This window comes from Sturnira hondurensis, unplaced genomic scaffold (assembly GCF_014824575.4).
Source record: "Sturnira hondurensis isolate 20B ecotype Veracruz unplaced genomic scaffold, ASM1482457v3 Scaffold0005563, whole genome shotgun sequence".
Taxonomy (NCBI): Eukaryota; Metazoa; Chordata; class Mammalia; order Chiroptera; family Phyllostomidae; genus Sturnira; species Sturnira hondurensis.
In genome coordinates, this window is record NW_028078194.1 from 5,540,035 (window position 1) to 5,562,309 (window position 22,275).

The following is a 22,275-nucleotide window of genomic DNA, read 5'->3' on the forward strand; positions in this document are numbered from 1 at the left end:
CGTCCTCCCTCAGGTCGTCTCTGGGCAGAACGTGTGCCCAAGCAACGGCACAGGAAGCCCGTGTATCGAGGTCGACGTCCTGGGCATGCCGCTGGACAGCTGCCACTTCCGCACGAAGCCCATCCATCGGAACACGCTGAACCCCCTGTGGAACGAGCAGTTCTTCTTCCGGGTTTACTTCGAAGACCTCGTGTTCCTTCGTTTTGCCGTGGTGGAAAACAACAGCTCAGCAGTCACCGCTCAGAGGATCCTCCCACTCAAGGCTCTAAAACGAGGTAGAGTGATAGCGTTGTCATGAGGTTGACAGTGGCTGCAGCTGCCTGACAGATGTCCCAGAGCTCTTCTCCCTACTTTCCCATGGTTTGGATTTTTTACACTAAAAAGTTAAAATAAGAGGCAGGCAGAAATAATACAATCCTGAACACCATTTAAGTGCATCTCAGAACAAGCTTTTCTTTTACATTATCCTAAAATCCAAGGAGATAACAGCACTCCTTAGGGAATACGCCTCCCCCACCACTGCTGATGCCAGGAGCAGTGGTGGTTGGCTCTCACCCCCACATCCCTTCCCAAATAGCGCCCTCTGCACCCCTGGCGCCTCTAAAGCAGAGAGACTGAAGTGAGGAGCGGAAACTGAGAGGGAGTGTGGGATGTAGCAGCGGCTCAGTGGGCCAAGGCTCGAGTCAGTGCCTGGCGGAAGTGCAGTGTCAGAAGCCAGGGCTGGGTGTTAGGGGTAGAACAGGGAGGATGCAGAATCCTGAGCAGCGGCCACGACTGTTGACCGGTGGGTTGGCTTAGCTGTGGACCTGCAGGGGCTTTCCTCCAGTTGCACCTGTCCGGACCGTCTGGGCACATCCTGTTAAAGTCTGGTGTGCATGGGAGTTCCTGAGGCTCTTAGTAATAAAACGCAGGCTCTGATGGGGGGGGGGGGGGGGCGCGGATTCTGGGGTGGGGCTTGAGATTCTGCATCTTGAACAAACTCCCAGGAGTGCTGGCCCTGTCGGTCTGCTTTGAGTACCCGCGTTCTAGTGCATACCTCCTCCCACAGCCACGCTCAGGCTGCCAGCCTCTGAGCTCCGTAGACCTATGACAGTCCCATACATTTTGGTCCCTTCCTGTCTCTCCTCTCCACTGTGCAAGTAGCATATGGTCACTGATTAGTGAGCTCTGGCTGTCATGCCAAAGTGTCACAGACTGAGTGGCTTCAGCAACTGAAATTTTATCTTCTCGCAGTTCTGGAAGCTAGAAGTCTAAGATCAGGGTGTCAGCAGGTTTGGGTTTTTGTCTGAAGTCTGTCTCCTTAGCTTGTGGATGCTGCCTTCCCACCGTGTCCTCACGTGGTCGTCCCTCAGTCTGTGTGCTTAGCATGTGGTGTCTCTCTCTGGGTGCTGATCTTCTCTTCTTACAGGGACACATCCTTTTGGATGGGGCCCCCCTGGAGACCCATTTTAACTTCATCACCTCTTTAAAGGCCCTGTGTCCAGATATAGTCACATTCTGAGGTCACTGGATATTAGAGTTTCAACTTATGAATTCTAGGACGCAGTTCAGACCATAACAGTTTTACAAAAATGTGAGAAAGTATGAGAAGCAAAAACAAGCTTTTATAAATCCTTTTTTTAATCTGTCCGAAATAGTCACTGTTGGTGTATATCTTTTGCAAGCTTTATTTCTCTGTCCATATATACATTCACATTGGTATATAGTATATATTTTTAACAAACAAGCTTCCTACTCACTTTAATGTTTTGCAGCTTGCTGGTTTTCACTTACTAATTAATGTAGGTAGTGAGCAACTTTTTGTGTTAATAACTATACATCTACAGTATCACTTTCCCTGGCTGCATAGTATTCCATTTTATACTATACAAGCATTCACACTGTAATGGAATTATTATCACTAAAGCTGTTTTAAGACAAAGCATTTATAAAACAGTGACTGTACATACAAAAATGAACAGAATTTTCTACTATATTTTGTTTGAATTTGACTTGAAGTTAGAAACAGTTCCTAGACAAGTTAATGACCACTAGGGGGCCCCAATCTGTCCCCAGGGGCTGCACTCTCCTGGTGACAAGGCGTCAGTTGGCTGCATGCCCATTGCCACCCCCTGCCCATGGTAAGGTCTTGTTTCTGCCTACCATTTCTCCACCTCCCCGGGGCATCGTCTCAGCAGAGCTCTGCAGTGCGTGGCTAACGGCTTCTCCCAATTCTGCATTTTCCAGGATATCGACATCTCCAGCTGCGAAATCTCCACAATGAAGTCCTAGAAATCTCTAGTTTGTTCATAAACAGCAGAAGGATGGAAGAAAACTCCTCTGGCAGTACTGTGCCAGCCTCTTTGGTAATTAAGTTCTGTTTCACTCAGCATATTTGAGGGATTGCTGTGTTGGAGGTAGGCTTACTTGTGATACAGGAGAGTGATAACTGGGTAGCTATGGAAATAATAATTAAAAAGGCTGACACTTGGCTTTTTCTAAGCACTTTACATATATATATTAATTCATTCAACTTCTCAATAACTTTATGAAAGAGCTATGAGTATCGTCTCTGTTTTACAGATGAGGAGGTAAGAGCTAAGTACCCCTGAGATCATTCAACTATAAACCTAAGTTCATCTAGTGCCAAAGCCCATACTCTTAATATGAGCCAAAAATAATGTGCAGGAAAGGAGCTAATTAAGCAAACCTGCTAGGAAGCATTCAGTGCTTCTAGAAGCTTTACGTTAGACCAGGGAAATCCTTTACTTCTTCAGTGGTCCGGGGGCAGATGTCAGGCGAGTGGGGTTGGGGTAGGCAGCCAGGCGCTGCTGTCGATGCATAACTTTTACCGCCCCCCCCGCCCTGGCACCTGGGGAGATTGCAGAATCTGCACTCTGGGGAATGGGGGAAGGACACTGCAGCCAAAAAGTGCACCATTGCAGAATCAGTGTTTTAGTAAGTCCCCAGGGAAGGCTTTTGCCCATTGAAGTTCAAGAACCAAAGGGCCTGTGCTCTCCAGGCATCCAGGGTTGTTTACATAAACAAGCAATGCTGCTATAGTAAACCGGCTCGTTCCATTATGCCTGCTCGTTAAAAATTAATTTAACAGAATGTCCATATTACTAGTCTGATCACTGTTGTATCCATCTTATTCTTCAACATAGTCCTAACAGCCCTTGGAAAGGCACCTTATGGGCTCACGATGGCGCTGGCTTGACCACTGGCACCTGCAAGCATTCAGGCTTTGTTTTCTGCTTTGCTTCCCCTCGCCTCATCAGTTTCTTCTTTCTCTGTCCCAGACCTTGTTTCCCTGTGTTCTCCATCCTTTCCCTTCAAAGTGTGGCCAAGATTGAGAATAGCACTTTGGCCAAAGTGAAGGGAGATATTTGCCTCTGTCCTGTGCAGAAGACTGGGAAACAGGGTTGGGGCCGCCTGGCACCTATCAGCCAGAATCAGATGCTTTCTGAAAGTCAAGGCAGGGGCCTGATTCTGGGTTGGTTGCCCTCAATACCTATCAGGGCTGCAGAGTCTAACATGCCGCGAAAGAACTGTTTTCCCTCACAAGGCTTCTGACACCAAATGTGTCGTGTCCTTTCTGACGTTATTTCTTTAACTCTCCGGCACCAGCTGGCTGTCCCACCTCTCAGTTCAGTTCTGACACTCTCTGCCTGGAGTCAGTATCAGGTCCCACAAGACTACCCACACTTCAGGTGCCAGTCACAAGTCCCTCTTCAGGTTCAGTAATTTGCTAGAATGACTTGCAGACCTCAGGGAAGTGCTTTACTTACCAGAATATTTTGTTCACTATCTTACCATCCAAAATTCTAGCCTAGTGCCCCCAGGAGAGATGGAACTCAGTAGACACTGTTGAATGTCAGTTCAGAAGTCAGGACTAAGGTACATTTCAGATGATATCAGTTCCGTAGTTATGATGGAAAGAGATACTGTTTTCTAAAATAAATTAATGTGTCGTTGGTATACTCTACACATCCTCGTTAGACTGTTGAAGGAGATGCACTGTTGCTTCTTCAGCCCCAGAAAGATGGGTCAGGTTGTGAAGGATGCTCTGCTTGTGCATTGACATGTCCCTGTACGTCCTTCTGAGGACCAGCACTTCAGTGTTGGATACAGACTAGAAATTGCATGAGAATGAGAAAGAAAGAGAAACCATGTGGTCTTCCCTGACAGATGTTTACTACAGAAGAAAGAAAATGTTTTCAGACTCACAGAGTCACAGTACATGGGGTCCCAGGCCCAGAACCCTTTACCGTTTTCTCTATAAATGGAGGCACCAGGGCAAAGCAGCTTCTCCAACAAGTAAGTGCACTCAGCCTGCATGTGTGTAACTATGTCGATGATTTGCCTTTTGGTTTTTTGTGATATTCAATATTGACATCCACCCTACAGCTGACCTGACAGATCTTGGTACCACTGAATAAGCTACCTTAACCTGTAGAGAGGAATTTTTAAGAATCCTTCAGCTACATAAAAAAACAGTAGGGTCAGGAAGGACGGAGACCAGGATGAGTGGCTCTCCAACCATGTGTGCTGTCTCCCTCTGCACCTAGACACAGGCCTCAGAGTGCAGAGCCTACTAATCCTCCAGAATCTGCACATGAACTGAATGAAGTCATTCTAGGAACCGGATCAAGTACTTGGAGCATCAGGATGCATCTTACAGGCCACGAAGGCATCTTCTGCCCCTCCGGCCTCTAGCCTTCATTTGCATGTTGAACAGCCCCCTGGCCCCCTTCCCCTGGCACTCAATCTCGATCCTTGAGGTCCTACCCCTCTAGTGATGTGGAGAGGCGTGGAGGGACCAACACAAGAGGACGAGAGCCTGTTACCCGACCACTGTAGCAGACCTGGCCCAAGTCCCCTCATGCTGTGGGTCCCCCCAGGGATCTCAGAGGCCTTCTGCAGGCAAGAACACTGCCCCACAGAACTTGTAAGAGGGAGAAAGCCAAGAACAAGGAGCAGCAAGAGAGGGAGGTGGCTACTCAGAAGAGCAAAGCAGGCCCATGAGTGATTCCTTTCCTCCTCACACCAGAGGCTCGCTCCACTCCTGCTTGCTACAGTGACCTAATGTCCTTGCAGACTGTTTTATCCTTAACCCATTTAAAAATTCTTTCTTCTACTTGAGGGGAGGCAAAGGGCAGCAGTGACCAAAGGGAATGACTGTGGAGCTCTCTCTGAAGTTAGGGCGTGTGATGAACTGTAACTGGGTCATAGAATGGGTGGGGGACTAAAAATCCAGTGATCAGCCACACATAGAGCATGTTAGTGACTAGCTCTGCCCTTTGAGGGAAGTGCTATGCATAGGCCAACTTTTCCCCAGCATCCTATCATTGACTCAGGTAGAGTCAGAGAAGACAGCTTAAGTGTCAAATTCCACACATTATGAAACAGAAGCTACTACCAAGCTGGTTGTTTTTTGGAGGGGGATTTTTATTTTTCAAAGCAATCAGTCTATGAAATTTCGTGTCTCCTATCACAAAGCACTGTTGCCCAGGCTGCTGTGGCTCAGCTGGTTGGAGCGTCTTTTTGTAGACTGAGGGGTTGCAGGTTCGATTCTCCATCAGGGCACATGCCCTTGTTGTGGGTTCAATCCCCTGTCGAGGCATATGCAAGGGGCAGCCAATCAATGTCTGTGTGTCTGTCTGTCTCTCTCCCCATTCCTCTCTAAAAGCCATGAAAACCCTGGCTGGTGTATCTCAGTGGATCGAGCGCGGGCCTGTAAACCACACGATCGTGGTTTGATTCCTAGTCAGGGCACATGCCTGGGTTGCAGGTCAGTTCCTGGCAGGGGACTCACGAGAGGCAACCGTACATTGATACTTCTGTCCTTCCCTTCCCCTCTAAAGATAAATAGATAAGAATCTTTAAAAAAAAAATTTTAAGTTTTAAGCCCCATTGGGGTTTTGGAAACTATAAAATGTAAGGATACAAAATAAGGAAGCATTTCCATGGACCACCTGTAAAAGGCAGCCCATAACTTGATTGTCACCCCTATGCATAACCACGTGGAGGTAAAGCAGGACTGAGGAGGGAGCTGAGAGTCTGGACTGGCAGGTCCATAGAACCTGTGCGTCCTGAATAGTTCCTGCAGCGGTCATTGCCAGAGCCCAGCATCCACTGCAGATGAAGGGCTGGGGCGAAGGGAGTGGAGTCTTCCTGGGACTCCTCTGCCCGCACCATCCTCAGTCCATTCTTTTCCTCCAAGTGAGACGCCGCTGAAGCAACAGGGATGGAGGAGGAGGCTGTTGGCTTAATCCAGGCCTGATGGTGGCAGCCTCCCCTCGTCACCAAGAGTGACTATGTGATGGCCCTTGACTATTGAGTCATCATACTGTGCCCACGTTATATTTGATAACCAGTGCGTGAATCATAAAACAGATCATAAGATTAAGGGGCCATTACTGTGGAGGCAGAAAACTAGTTTTCCTCCCACCTTCTAAGTTCTTCTGGCTGAACTAATAGTCAAATTAGTCAAATTAACAAAAGACAGATTAGCAGGAAAAAATACTGGTAACCAATTTTATTATGTATGTACACATGGGAGTTCTATAAGAATGTGAGATCAGAGGACAGAGGAGGGAGTGAGTTATAAAGATACAGATACATAGATATAAATATAGACATAGACACCTAAAAGGCCAGGAAGGCGATTCTCACGGAGATGGAACAGGAATGTTTGGTAAATAAATGTCTGATGGGCCATGTTTAACGGTGGGACACAGAGGGGACTCTGAACAAATGAGCATGGCTAGGGTCCCCCACTGTGCCCTAGTCTGTATTAAATTATAATTATCTGTGATGGTTATCCCCCTTCTTGGAGCATCTAAATGTTTTTAGGCAGTAAGGGGGAAGGTTGAAGGTTCTTTCTGAGTCTTGTTTCTTGAGAATAACCAGCCTGAAATAATCAATATCCGAAACATCATGTTTAGGGGTGGCACATTCTGCCTCCCCTCATTACTCTTACTGTTCCCACTTTGTAGAGGGGGAACTGAATCTCTAAAGGGTTAACTATATTGCCCAGCACCTCACAGCCAGTATTAAAGATATACTTCAGACCCAGGTCTGTCTGGCCCTCCAGCCTGTCTCAGCCACCTCGTTTGACTGCCAGGATCATGTAGCCAACAAAGAAAACAGGCCTGCAGGCACACAGTCAGGAGCCTGTGGAAAGGAGAATTCCCAGGAACTTAGATCAGGTGTGTTTAGAGATGATGGAGAGAGTACCTTGGTAAAAGCTGGACTAGGTTTGTTGCCCTTGGTCCTGTGGTGTAAGATTACAAAGAGCCAAATTCGCAGATTTAAAAACCTAAAGTTTTTAATTCAGTAGGAGCCCTCATTCCAGCAGTGAGAAAAATAGTTATGATGTCTGGGGATTGTGAATAAATTGTGTCGTTGCCCAGAATGGACACAAACAATTCTTTGGGGGCCGAAGAGAATCCTTAGACCTTCCAGAAAGAACTGTGCCGCACTCCAGAGTGGGCGCCACCTAGGGGCACAGCGCAGCTACCTGAACACCATGAAAATGAGCATGAAAATAGACTTGTGATTTTTAAATTAATTTTATTTCTGTGGTGTTAAGGTGTCTCCACTTTTCCCCCCCTTTCCCTCCTCCTCCCAGCCCCACCCGAGGCAGCCCCCACACCGTCGTCCAAGTCCATGGGCCATGCACACGTGTTCCTTGCTCAGTCTCTTCACCGTCTTTCATCCGGTCCCCACACCCGGGCCCCCTCCCCTCTAGCAGCTGTCGGTCTGTTCCACGTACCTGCACCTGCGTTCCTGTGGTGTTCCTTAGTTTATTTTGTTCATTAGGTTCCATGTACGACTGAGACACAGGGTATTTGTCTTTCACTGGCTTATTTCACGTAACATAACAGGAAATATAGACGTGTTTCGAATTACGGTTTTGCCCACTCCTCAGAGGCGTGCTACATTTGCCTTTGCTTTATCTTTAGATTCTGACCTCTGAACAAGACACCAAACCCATTGCCACAGACTATTTTTTGATGGAAGAAAAATATTTTATATCCAAAGAAAAGAATGAATGCAGAAAACAGCCGTTCCAGAGAGCCGTTGGTCCAGAAGAAGAGATCGTGCAGATTTTAAACAGCTGGTTTCCAGAAGAGGGCTATGTCGGCAGGATCGTCCTGAAAGCCCAGCAGGGAGTAAGTGTGTCTGGGCACCGCCTCCACAGCCACGGCCGCCCCCCTCAAAATCAGAATTTCTCGTCATTCCAGCGTGATACATATTATTCTTCTTAAGTAAATGTGGAGAAATGATTTTATTCTTCTGTGCATATTCAGAACGTTATCTCTAAGTAACAGAAATTCAGCCTAAAAATCATCCCTTATAAAACGAAGTGAGCAGATGACAGCAGCGTAGGGGGGAGGTTGGGGTGGAGGGATGGAGCAGAAAGGGAGAAGCACTCGTGGACTCATGGACATGGACCACAGCGTGGGGATTGCTGGGGGAGGGGGTCTAAGGGGACTAAATGGTAATGGAAAAATGCAATAAAGGGGAAAAAAGCAAAGTGAGCAAGAACGCAAAGGGTCCCATGCACACATCGTCAGCTGTTGGCTCAGGACCTCGTCTGCATGTGTGAGAAGACACCGTGAGGGGCACAGAACCGTGCGATGCAAGGCCTGTAGGCCTTTTGGGAACCGTGTAGTTTGGGGTTGGTTGCGTTCCTCTGAGTGCCTCTTAAAGTTTTAGCTACTAGAAGGTTCAGTGCTTTAAAGTAAAACAACAGTATCTTTATAAAATATTCTGTAACTTCCCACAAAGTAAGACTAACCTCTCGGCTTTAGTCAGAATTTGTACCAAATCCATTACGTTCACTGATACTCCCGTGATAATTCCCACGAAGGAAACAGTACAGTGTCAGCTCCAAATTGGTTGGCTTCTGTTGGGGTTCATTGATAGACACCCCCCTTTTTTTCTGGAATAAACGGATAGGAGCCCACTAACTTACTGCCATTTTGCTTAAATGATAGTGAATTTAAAATAAGGTCACTGCCCCACACAGAGACAGTCACGCCACATGATATGCCAACAACGAAGCAGTGGAGCCCATTCAATAGTGCAGCTAAATGAACGTTGATTGAGCACAGGAGAGGCGGCAGGCCCTGTTCTGGGCGGCCGGTCCGCTCGTGGGGAATGTACTACAAGCTGGACTGGCACAGCGCCCACTGGTGGTCCCCGCTCCCTGGGGCACAGTGGAGAAGAAAAGGAGTCGATTGCCAGCTTCCTGTGTCAGTTTTTCCCTCAGTACATGACTGTGAACATGGCCTGCAGCCTCTCCTCTGGGAACCAGAGCCACCGCCTCCCCTTCTAACCTTGCCTTACACCGTACAAGGGACTTCATTAAGCAAAGAAATGTAATTGTCTCCCCAGCTTCCTCTTCCTGTCAGGCATACAAATTGCTAAGTCCGTGAAAAAAAAAAGCAGTTCTAATAATAATAGCTTTATGAGAAAACAGAGCGTAGCTGGACTTTTAAAGCCATCTTTAATTTCTCAGTTTTATTCCTATTTCTAATTGTCTTTGCCATATGTAAAAAAGTACCCTGTAGTTGACAATTTCAGTGAATTCTTTAAATCATATGTTTGCATAATGATTTACAGAGTTCAAAGCTCTCAAACACCCACTATTTTGAATGGCCTCATGGTATCATAAGGAAACGGAGGTTCGGGAGGTTAAATTATGACTCGTGAATAATAGAACGAACTCGAGTCTTACAGCTTCCAGGTCAGTGCTATTTCCACCATCCCGTGCGGCCTGGGCTGGAGCAGTCAGTCCTCGGGGGCCCCTGCGCCCAGCACTGTGCGAGGCGGCGAGCCGCAGGACACACGGTGGGCTGCTGCGTGTCATGTGGGCCTTCCTCGTGTGTTTGGAAGGGCTGGGACGTTGGGGCCGCCCATACACACCTTAAAGTGTGTATGACAACAGGCAAGGGGGGGAGAGAGTTCACAATTAAATGTTTAACAAGGGCTGGTGGAACAGAAGCATTTTGAACAAAAGGGGTAAATGAGAAGTCTAAAAAATATTTTCTGATGAGAATACAAGCTCTCTTCTATATGCTCTTGTTGGGATGCAATTTTTGAAATGACTGAAATGTATTTCAAAAATTAACAAATCACACTTCACGTATCTAGGTTTACCTGGTGCATAATGGCACACAATACATATTACCTGATTGGATGAATGAATTCAGCAATTACTGAATACAAGCAGACACTGGCATCGTTGCTCGATTACAGCTATAAGTATTTTCATTCAGTTTGCTCTTTGGAAATAGTAAGATACGTCAGCAGTTTGCCCACGTATTCAAAGTCCCCAGACTGCTCTCTCTGACCTCTGGTCTCTCCTGCCTGCCTTTCCTACTTTCTTGTCTCCTGGGCTGTCAGGCTGTCAGGCAGCACATCTTCCTGTGGCCAGTATGCCCTCCTCTGACACCTGCTGGCCTCGAAACCCGGCAAACCTGACTCTGCCACGTATTAGATAACTCTGGGAGGCTCACCTGACTTCTGCATGCCTCTGTGCCCTGATATGTAAAATCTATGACAGAAACTGCTACCCTGTTTGACTCAAAGAGATCATCATGAGACACATGATCAACATGTAGACAGTATGCAGAAAAATGCTTAGTAAACCGTAAAGGGTCACACAGTGAGGGCTATTGTTATGGTCACTGCTTGTGGCTTCTAATGCAGCTGAAAACTCCTGGAAAATAAATAAGCTCTGCATGAGGCTCCAAGGAGCCCTTTTAAAACTAAAAGTGCATGGTTGTCAGGATATTTAATATGGCAGTTAGAACCTTTGTGCTTTTTTGCCTGGTTGCTTACTCGCTTCCTGGTTTTCGGGGCCCTGAGATTATAAATTATGTTGTGTGACTTACCATTTAACCCCACTCTCTGATTGATGAAGTACATTGTGAGCAATGCCATGAAATAATGCAGCAAAATCTCTAGCAATTGACAAGAAATGATGACCACAGTCTTTGAAGTAGAGAGAAAAAACAAATTGTAAAACAGTGTATGTAGTAGAATACACGCTAATTTTAGGACTAACCCTGTCGCCCAAGCCCATAATAGAATGAATGGGGTCTAAAGGCTTCAGTCATGTAAACTGTAGGGACCAGGACTGCAAGATCAATGAAATGGTAGGGGTGAGTCTGCGTGGGTGGTTGGCCTGTCCTCTCTGGTCCTGGCTACAGTTTGGCGCCACCTGGTGGCAGTTACCCATTTGATTTTTAGTATTAGTGAGGACCACTTGGGTCTTTGGCTGATTTTAACTACCACGATAGTGACAATGATTCTTGGGTTCTGGCTAGTTAGCACCACATCAGTGGCCTGACCAGCGGAGATGAGGTGAGGGGGTGCTGGGGACCAGACGACCTCCCTGCCAAATCCTCACGGCCTGTGATGAGTTGCCTCCTGTTTACTTGCCTTGCCTCTCCCTCCCCTTCCTGCCCGCCTCCCTGCAGAACTGTAAATCACCCTCATCGGAGAACGGGGCTAACAAAGAACAGGGACCATTCAACATTCACATTAGCTAAATTCACATAATTCAAAGGTTTCATTGTATTTATTCACATGCACAAACTTATATTTGTATACCCATACATAGTACATGTTTAGAAGGATATACAACTTGTAGTTAACAACAGTCTTCTTTTTGTTTTGTGTTATGGAGAATGAGGTGGGAGAGAGAGTGAGAGTGGGAAAAGTTTGCCTTTTTATAGATATATTTCTGTACCGCTTGAAAATTTTAGTAAGGTGCGTATGTCTATCGGTATGTCTAACTGCATGGGTAATACGCATAACTGCATCTGTAAAATTCACTGGAAGACGGTCACCAAGTGCCAATCAACCTGATGACTAAGTCTCATAATTATTGAATTCTTTCTTGATATTCATTTCTTTTTTGAGATCATATCAATATTTTATTTTTTATTTTATTTTTTAATTATAGTTTATATTCAGTGTTATTTTTCAGGTGTACAGCATAGTTGTTAGACAATCACATACTTTGCAAAGTGTCAATATTCCTTTCAGTGGGACTGACCTCCAGCCATTGTTTGAACCTTTCACTGTGGGTTTTGTTCGTTTAGCCTGGCTGAATGTCAGGTTCACATTTCACGTTTTACATGTCTAGCATTTCTTCAATGCTCCAGGTCTGTGTGGGATTGGGTGGGCTTTCTCTTGTTTTAGTAATTGTCAAAATAGTACATTATTTTTTTTACAAATTTGTCTACAGTTGATTTGGACTCAAAATCCATGGCTAATGGGAGGGAGTAGATTCACTAGCTTATTCTGGGCCAGATCTTATCGATCTGTCCACACTGGCAGGAACTTCTTTTTCTAAGACATGTATGCCCTTTTAGAATAATTTATGAAGTATTAAAGAGTATGTGAATGCTAAAGCTAAGAGGTTATTTCCACATCACTGAGGTACATCTCGAATTTTTGTTGGATTTTTCTTTTCTTATTCTGCATCATCTCACCACCTAGCATTCTTTTCTTCTTTACCATAGAACCTAGAAGAGAAAAGCATCGTTCAAGATGACAGAGAGGTGATCTTGACCGCAGAGGAGGAAAGTTTCTTTGTCCAAGTGCATGACGTTTCCCCAGAGCAACCTCGCACTGTCATCAAAGCGCCCCGTGTCAGCACGGCGCAGGATGTTATTCAGCAGGTGAATGCCCTTCCCTTCCTCTCCTAGGTCCTGTCCTCTGTGTAAATTATTGGGACAAATCAATGTCAGCCTGTTGTATTAACGAAGCACCCAGACCAGTGGAGACCTAAAAAGGGAGAGTGGGAAATAATGGTTCATCCCTTCAACAGACACTTACCTCGTATCCACTGTGAAGCACTGGTGATAATGAATTTAGAAAGTGGCTCTGCAAAGTAATCATTTCATTCTGGGAATTTCATTCAATTCCCAGAAATGCCTAACTCAATACCTAATGACCGGCTCTGGCTGGAGTGGCTCAGTGGATTGAGTGCCAGCCTGTGAACCAAAAGGTTACTGGTTGGATTCCCAGTCAGGGCACATGCCTGAGTTGTGGGCCAGGTCCCCAGTAGGGGGCATGTGAGAGGCAACCACGCATCAGTGTTTCTCTCTGTCTTCCTCCCTTCCCCTCTCTCTAAAAATTAATTAATTAATTTTTAAAAAAACCCACAACCTAATGATCATCTCCAGAGAACAAGCAAGAGGCCTACCCTGACCCTCTTCCACCTCTAGGTCATGCTTCTCTGTGCCTGTGGTTTCAGAGAACGAGATTGCCTTCCCCCAAAGCCTTCTCATGTTTTGCATTCATGAAATACCCTGAGGAACTGGAATAGCATAATGGTTAAGGGCACAAACTCTCAGTCAACAAGCTCAAGGTTCAAATCTCAAGTATACTTTTCACTGACTCCAAGATCTTGGGCAAGTTACGCAACCGTCTTTGCCTTAGTTACAGTGGTATGCTTTAAAAAAAACCCTCTGATGTGTAGCATTTGGCAATTGCTGTTGTGTAAACACCCCCATCATGTCTGATTTCACAGTCTTCCATTTGGCTCCAACATACTACCTTGTGGCAAGGCACCACTTAGATAGCACGGAGCTAGGATAATACTTCTCTGCTCACAGGGGTCTTTGTGAAGATTAAGTCAGCGGTGTATGTAAATTGCCCAATTCCCAGCACATGGTAAGCACTATCTAAGTGCTGTTTGCTATTTTTGCAGGATAATTTTGTTAGTATAGATTTTGAACTTTGTTTCTTTTTTCTTTTGCTGACCTTTGTGTCCCCAAAGTATCTAGGACATATTTATAGTAGGCCCTCACTAAATGCGTGATGAGTGAATAAATGCATAAAAGAAAGATAGTCTTGTACAAAATGAGAACTGAGGCCAACTAAATTCTAAAATGTCTTAACACCCAAGACTCTGTGGTGAGTCTTTAGCTTTGGTGCATGCAGCCAGTCTGGTTCACGTCTTTATTCTGTTACTTCTTTGCTGTGCATCCTCTGGGATCAATCCCAGTCTGAACATGGGGACAATTATAACTAAATCATGGAGTATTGGGAAGCTAAACCAGGCAATGTGGGAAAGTATGTTATAAGCTACACAAATGTAAAGTGAGGAGTGGGATGATATATCTGAAAGATCCCCATCATCTCCAAAATTCTGCCACTGTTTTCCACCTTAAGTTTCATTTACAATGAATGCAGGTGTTGGAGACACTGTGTCTTTATTCAGTTGATCGTAACTTACCTTTCAGACCTTATGCAAAGCCAAGTACTCCTATAGCATTCTGAGCAACCCCAACCCGAGTGACTACGTACTTCTGGAAGAGGTGGTGAAAGACACAACCAACAAGAAGTCTTCCACCCCCAAGTCCTCCCAGCGGGTCCTTTTGGATCAGGAGTGTGTGTTTCAAGCCCAGAGCAAGTGGAAGGGTGCAGGGAAATTCATCCTTAAGCTAAAGGAGCAGGTGCAGGTAAAGTTCAAGGTTATTTTGCTCTCTTCACCAATTATTTGATGTTCTTAACTACACTGTATTCAAATTTAGGAGACAGTGAAATCTAGGAGAAAGTTTCTTAGCGGGGAGAAAATCATTTGGCTCCATTGTCACTGTGGGGAAAAAAATGGGTTCCCTTCTGTGGGAAAGCAGTCCAGAGAGGGGGTTCCCCAGTCCTTTCCAAAGCTCCACTTACTAGACAGGGAAGGGGAGGGTCCTTCTGGTAACACAGTGCCAGGAGGACGCTGGCTTTAACCTAATACCAACTGGAGCGTTCTTTTCCCCACAGGCATCCCGAGAAGACAAAAGGAAAGGCATTTCTTTTGCAAGCGAACTCAAGAAGCTCACCAAGTCGACGAAACAGCCCCGAGGACTCACATCACCTTCTCAGGTCTTGACATCAGAAAGTGTGCAAAACAAGGAGGAGAAACCTGTAGGCAGCTTGTCCTCCAGCGACGTGACGGACTGTCGACAGTGACCGTGGGAGCACATTAACCAGGTAGACAGTCATCGCGCCATTCCGAAACAGCGCTCCACTTACACGACTTTGTAAGGCATGATCTGTACAGTATCCGTTCTTTTCCAAACGGGGGAGTCCCCTCAGGGAGGAAGGAATGGTACCAAAGCAGGACAAGGGCTCTGAAGATGTACATACCTTCAGAAGTTGTCATTTCAGACCTTATTTTGTAAATTACTCAACAAAGGGTCCCAGAGGACCACCACGCTGCCCCAGCTACACCGGCCTTACTTCATCAGACTTAGAACTCTCTCAATTGCTGGTAACAAACACTCTCGAGGGGCTGCTGTGTGTCATTCAACTCATTCCTTTGGGTTTCTAGTTTTGTTATTCTAATGTAGGTGTGATTTGGCCTCAACAACCTCAACTTCGTCTGCCTCATTTAAAAAAATAAAAATTTGGCATTCAGGATGTGATGATTAAAAACAAAGCAAAGAATCGTAACAGCCTTCATCTTCAAACGCAGTAAGTTAGGCCTTGGGTTGCCAGACCACCACTTGGTATCCACATGCAGAGTAAATGTCATCCTGTCGTAGAACAAATGATTTATTTATATGGAACCTGAATTTTTTCCTAAAGAACCATATGAGGAAACCAAACACAGATTTATTCTTTTCACTTAGTTTCCTAATGAACCCAAGGGATCATTAAAGCCCACTTTCCAGCTGTGGTGTTGCAGTTCTAAGATTTAAAATTCACAAGCAACAAAAATAAACAAGTAAGTAAAATTCGTGAGAGACCACAATGAAGGTATTGCTGCTTATAATAACTACAGGATTTCATCATCTGTCTTATTACAATCAGAATTTTCTTATATTAAATTGTAAAAGCTCACAGCTAAAGAACCCATTGATACCCCTTGATAGGCCCGACTTTGATTTGTAACTGCCCAAAAGAAAGCCCAATACAAAGAACCCATATTTCTACACTTAAGGGCCAACTCTTAAAATAATTGGTGCCCAGTATCACACTTACAGAGCTCTTTCAAAACAACAGGCCAGCCATGACCGGTGTGGCTCAGTTGGCTGGGCATTGTCCCACAGAGCAAAATGTCCCCAGTTTGAGTCCTCCCTGGGGCTCATGCCTGGGGCGCAGGTTCAATCCCAGTCAGAACACATACAAGAGGCAACCAATTGATGTTTCTCTCACACATCAATGTTTCTCTACCACTCTTTCTCCCTCTCTTACCTGCTCCCTAAAATTAATAAATAAAATCTTAAAAAAATTAAAAGCAGACAAGACCAAATACAGGAGACCACTTTCCCCAGGACGTCTGCACAACAGCTGTCCCCAGGGAGTCAGGGTTGCTTAGCTTCTACACACAGTCTCGTCAGAGAGAAATGTCAGAACCACAGCAGCCGTCATACCAGGCCGCATCAGAATGGGGAACACGCACAGGACGGTGAAGCCCCGGTGGTCCGTGTTCTGAGAAGGTTCAGCACCTGTTTGCGGCTGAGATAACAGCTGGCGTGCCAGTTTTGAAAAGCTCCAGACTCACGCCCTCTCCTCCCTCAGTGCCCCTGAGACAGTCCGAGCCGTCTCCAAAAGCCCAGTGAGCTGTAGGACAGAGCACCGATGCTGAGCCTCTCCACCGTTTGGAAAATGACTCACCGTGGTAGTGGGTCTATGAGCAGGCCAAAAGGACGGTGATGAAAACTTAAAATACTGCTTCCCATGTCCAGAACTCAGCATCAAATAAATCATAGGCGTGGTGTTATATACACACATCTCATTATAACCTCTGTAATGATACAGCGAAATTACACTCTCGCGTAAGGAGCCCAAGATTACTTAACTGTGTAAGAATACAACTCCACTAGAAATTTGACTTAAAAATAATATGCTTGCTATAATGAGCATTACTAATTGCTTCTGGTTTAGGAGAGTAGGGAGGGTGGTGATTTAGATAATTGTCTTTGGACTGAATTTTTCTGTAGCAAACAGACATTTGGAATCATTCAGTTGACTTCAGCTTTGCTTGAACTTAGGGAAGCTTCTCTTTTAAAATTGCCGTTGGTGCATTTATGGGAATGTATATCCATGTTATGAACTCCTTTACAAGTGGTGTTTCCAAGGAAGAGCACTCGTGAAAAAGAAAGGGCCTTTGTGTACTCATAAAAATCAAACGTAGTATTTTTACTGCTTTCTGATGACATATTTCATGTTGCTTATTCTAAAATTTCTACCTCTAAAGTGTTAGTCACCCCTTTGTAATACTCTTAAAAATTTCTAAACAAGTAATTAACTTTACTTTTTTGAAAAAATATTTTTATTGATTATGCTATTACAGTTGTCCCATTTTCCCCCCTTCACTCCCCTCCACCATGCACACCCTCTCCCACCCACATTCTCCCCCCTTTAGTTCATGTTTATGTGTTATACATATTAGTTCTTTGGCTTCTACATTTCCCATACTATTCTTACCCTCCCCCTTTCTATTTTCTACCTACTGTGCTACTTATTCTCTGTAGCTTTTCCCCCTCTCTTCCCCTCCCACTCCCATGTTGATAACCCTCCATGTGATCTCCATTTCTGTAGTTCTGTCCCTGTTCTAGTTGTTTGCTTAGTTTGCTTTTGTTTTTGTTTTTGTCATGGTTGTTAATAATTGTGAGTTTGCTATCATTTTACTGTACATGTTTTTCATCTTCTTTTTCTTAGATAAGTCTCTTTAACATTTCATACAATAAGGGCTTGGTGATGATGAACTGCTTGAATTTGACTTTATCTGAGAAGCACTTTATCTGTCCTTCCATTCTGAACAAAAGCTTTGCTGGATAGAGCAATCTTGGATGTAGGTCTTTGCCTTTCATGACTCAGAATACTTCTTTCCAGTCCCTTCTTGCCTGCAAGGTCTCTTTTGAGAAATCAGCTGACAGTCTGATGGGAACTTCTTTGTAGGTGACTGTCCCCTTATATCTTGCTGCTTCTAGAATTCTCTCCTTCATTTTATTTTTTTTCATTTATTTTTTTTTCATTTTAATCTTGGCTAATGTAATTATGATGTGCCTTGGTGTGTTCCTCCTTGGTGTGTTCCTCCTTGCTCCCTTCTTTGGGAGTCTCTGAGCTTCCTGGATTTCCTGGAAGTCTATTCCTTTGCCAGACTGGGGAAGTTCTCCTTTATTATTTGTTCAAATAAGTTTTCCACTTGTTGGTCTTCCTCTTCCCCTTCTGGTACCCCTATAATTTGGATGTTGGAACATTTAAAGATGTCCTGGAGGTTCCTGAGCCTCTCCTCACTTTTTTGAATTCTTGTTTCTTCGTTCTTTTCTGGTTGGATGTTTCTTCCTTCTGGTCCACTCCATTGATTTGAGTCCTGGTTTCCTTCCTATCACTGATGGTTCCCTGTACACTTTCCTTTATTTCACTTAGCATAACCTTCATTTTTTTCATCTATTTTGCGACCAAATTCAACCAATTCTGTGAACATCCTGATTACCAGTGTTTTGAGCTGTGCATCTGATAGGTTGGCTATTTCTTTGTTGCTTAGTTGTATTTTTTCTGGAACTTTGATCTGTTCTTTCATTTGGGCCTTTTTTTTTTTTTTTTTGTCTTAATGTGCCTGTTAATGTAATGAGCGGTGGAGCCTTAGGTATTCACCAGGGCAGGGCAACCCACGTCACTGTGATGTGACACTGTATGTGGGCAAGGGGTCCAAGAGGGAACAATGGTGCTTGCTCCACTCTCTGCCAGATATCAGTCACTTCCCTGCTTCCCACCAGCAAATTGGACCCTCCTGGTGCTGATTCCCATCTGGGTCGGCTTGTGTGTGTTCAGGACCCTGTGGGTCTCTCAAATGAACTCTCCTGTGAGGCTGGGAGTTCCTCCCACTGCCTCAACCCCCACAGGTGTTTTCAATCGGTGGTTTGAGGCTTTATTTCCCTGTGCTAGGGTCCTGGGTTGTGCAGTCTGTCCACTCCCCAGTAGTTTCTCCCAGTTTATCTGCACATGAATGTGGGACCGCCCAGTCCGCAATCTGCTGCCTCACTGGGCCCGCCAGCCACCGCCTTGCTGTGAGTCCTCTCCACCCTGGTTGCCCGTCTCCACCCCTCCTACTGGTCTGGATGACTGTTTCTTCTTTAACTCCTTGGTTGTCAGAATTCCATAGTCAATTTTCCATCAGTTCGGGTTGTTTTTGTTTCGAAATCGTTGCTGTCCTTTTCTTGGTTGTGTGAGGAGGTACAGTGTGTCTACCTATGCCTCCATCTTGGCTGGAAATCTGTTCTTCATTCTTTTCTGATTGGATGTTTCTTCCTTCTGGTCCACACCATTGATCTGAGTCCCAGTTTCCTTCCCATCACTGATGGTTCCCTGTACACTTTCCTTGAACTGTGCATCTGATAGGTTGGCTACCTCTTCATCACTCAGGTGTATTTTTTCTGGAGCTTTGATCTGTTCTTTCCTTTGGGCCTTTTTTTTTTCTTTGTCTCAGCCTGCCTATTAACATAGTGAGGGGCGGAGCCTTAGGTGTTCACCAGAGCAAGTCATCCCAGTCGCTGGGTTGTGACGCTGTATGTGGGGCAGAGGTCCAAGAGGGAACAATGCCGTTTGCTCTGCTCTGTGCCGGATTTCAGTCACCTCCCCAACTTCTCACAAGCAAATTGGGCCCTTCTGGTGCTGATTCCCTCGAGGGAGGGTTTGTGTATGTTCTAGGACCCTGTGGGTCTCTCCAAAAAACTCTTCTGTGAGGCTGGGAGTTTCTCCCAACACCTCTACCCCCACAGGTGTTTTCATTCAGTGTTTTGAGGCTTTATTTCTCCATGCTGGGACCCTGGGTGTGCAGTTTCATCCCACTCCCCAGTTTAGTCTGGTTTATCTGAACATGAATGTGGGACCACCGTGTCAGCCAGCAGCCTTGAGCACCGCACCCCTCCACAATCCACTGCCTCCCCTGCCGCTTTGCGCACCCAGGGTGCACCCACTGCCACCTTGCACACCTGGGGTCTGCCAGCTGCCCTACTGAGCCCTCTCCGTCCTGCCTCCCCAACTCCGCTGCTCCTACCAGTCAAGGTGAATGTGGCTACTTTAACTCCTTGGTTGTCAGACTTCCATACAGTTCAATTTTCTGTCAGTTTTGGTGGTTTTTTGTTTTTAAATTGTCCTTATTTTGGTTGTACGAGAGGCACAGTGTGTCTACCTACACCTCCATCTTGGCCAGAAGTCCTATTTACCTTACTCTTATCTGAAGTAATAGTTGTTGAAGAAAGTTCACCTTTAAAAAAAAAAAAGTTGAACAGCTTTATTGTGATTTTCAAAAGAAAAAATTTCTAAAAGAATAGTGTCCCAGGACAGAAATAGCCTAATGTTCCACCTGCTAGGAACATCATGTTGTAACACTGTGACTAGGATATAGCTCTCTGCCAAACCCAGCCACCAGAGCTCTGTGGGTTCCAGTTGGTTAAACACTACACCCTGCACACTGTAAATGTTTCTGCTCCTCCATTTGAAATATTCTAACAAAGTCCTAGCCAGGTAGCTCAGCTGGTTAGAGCATCATTCTGATAGGCCAAGGTTGTGGGTTTGATCCCCAGTCAGGACACACACAAGAATCAATCAATGAATGCATAAATAAGTGGAACAATAGATCTTTCTCTCCCCCACCCACACACACATTAATAAATAAAAATTAAAAATACTAACAAGCCTATGGATACAAGTTTACAGGTGAAGATCTTCTGTCAAGAGGTTAAAAAAGTCAAGAATGAACATGGTGGAAACAAATGTAATTTCTTTGTTTTCATTCAACTTAAACAGGAAATTGGCGATTTCTGGACTGAAGCTTTCTTCACACACGATGTGAGGTCCACACTGGGGACAAGCAAAATGGCACAGGGCTAACGAGCTACCGTCTTCCTGATGAAGGAAGGAAAGGAGCCCAGGAGATTCCATCTTACAAATGTCAACAGTTGTTAAAATAAGTAAATATATAAATATCTGCCCAGCCAGTATCCAGACATGTAACATAAAAAAGAGACATTTATGAAATAAAATACCAGACACAAGAAACATTGTATGTAGGACAATGATGCCTCAGTCCCCTTCAAAGTAGGGACCTTGCAGTTACCCCAGTCACCATCAGCTGCCCCGTCATATTTTCCTGAATCTCACTGATAGTCTGAAATCTCTTCCCTTTCAACGGTGATTTTAGTTTTGGGAAAAGCCAGAAGCCGCAGGGCACCAAATCTGAGCTGTGGGGGCTGAGTCACCTGGGTGATTTGATGTTTCACCAAAAATCTCTGCACAAGATGTGATGCATAAGCAGAAGTGTTATCACGATGAAGCTGCCAATCACCAGTTGCCCATAGCTGCAGCCTTCTGCGTCATCCAAATAGTTTCTGCAAGAATGTTGAGGCTTAATACAAAATTTGATGCAGATTCATTGCCCTACCCACTCAGTCTTTTTGAATGCAATGGTCACTCAGTACATGTGCTCACTCAATGGCATCTACTGCCTCCACTGACTAGTACAGTGAAGTCGTCATTGTTCACATATGTGCTTTCCAGTCCACTCTCTTTGGGTGCCAGATTTCATCAATGTTGTGCAAACCGTTCTCGTTATATTAACAATGACTGGACTTTTCCCCAGCCAAACCATTATATATATTAAGCTTGCAAAAATTGACCTAGAAACAGGTGTAGCAAACATTGCATGTAAAGGGCCAGACAGTAAATATTTTCAAGCTTTATGGGCCATCTGGTCTCCGCTGCAACTGTTTAGCTCCGTGTTCACAGTGCAAAATCAGCCACAGACAACACGTAGATGAAAGAGTATGGCTGGGTTCCAATAAAACTATCCACAGATGCTGAAATTGGAGTTACATCACTTTCATGTCACAAATGTTCCCTTTTTTCACAGTCACATAAAACTGTAAAAATTATTCTTAGTTCAAGAGCCATACAAAAACAGGCGGCAGGCTGGATTTGACCCGTGGGCCATAGTTGGCTCACCTGACGTAGAAAACTGGGGGCAAGCTGGTTTAGTCACACAGTTTATAGCCGCGAATGTAAGCGTGTCCTACAGGATTCATTCAGGAGGAATTCAGTTTAGTGTCCATGTTGTGTACCATAATGTACTCTTTTTAGGATTTTTTACATATAGAATGTTGGGGTGTTTTTCCTTGGAAGTTTATTGCCTATATATTCACAGATTATTCCACTTTTGGTTTTCACAAAATTGATTTAGAATGATGTGTAATTTAATATCTACAAATTGTGATGTGTTAGGAAACTTAACCATTTTTAAAAGCAAAAGTAGATTGAATTGGT

At 44.9% G+C, this 22,275-nt stretch overlaps 1 protein-coding gene across 2 annotated transcripts in view; it reads left to right on the forward strand.

Moving 5' to 3' along the window:
- PLCE1 (phospholipase C epsilon 1) overlaps positions 1–21,021 on the forward strand; it is a 343,613-nt gene extending 322,592 nt beyond the window's left edge. For both annotated transcript variants that reach the window (XM_037047396.1, XM_037047397.1), the window contains 8 exons: positions 14–275; positions 2,227–2,345; positions 4,171–4,299; positions 7,950–8,159; positions 12,528–12,686; positions 14,256–14,474; positions 14,785–14,994; positions 20,764–21,021. In XM_037047396.1, the coding sequence (XP_036903291.1) occupies positions 14–275; positions 2,227–2,345; positions 4,171–4,299; positions 7,950–8,159; positions 12,528–12,686; positions 14,256–14,474; positions 14,785–14,973 (1,287 nt within the window). In that variant the 3' untranslated portion in view covers positions 14,974–14,994; positions 20,764–21,021. The remainder of the gene's footprint in view (positions 1–13; positions 276–2,226; positions 2,346–4,170; positions 4,300–7,949; positions 8,160–12,527; positions 12,687–14,255; positions 14,475–14,784; positions 14,995–20,763) is intronic.
- The last annotated feature ends 1,254 nt before the right edge of the window (positions 21,022–22,275 follow it).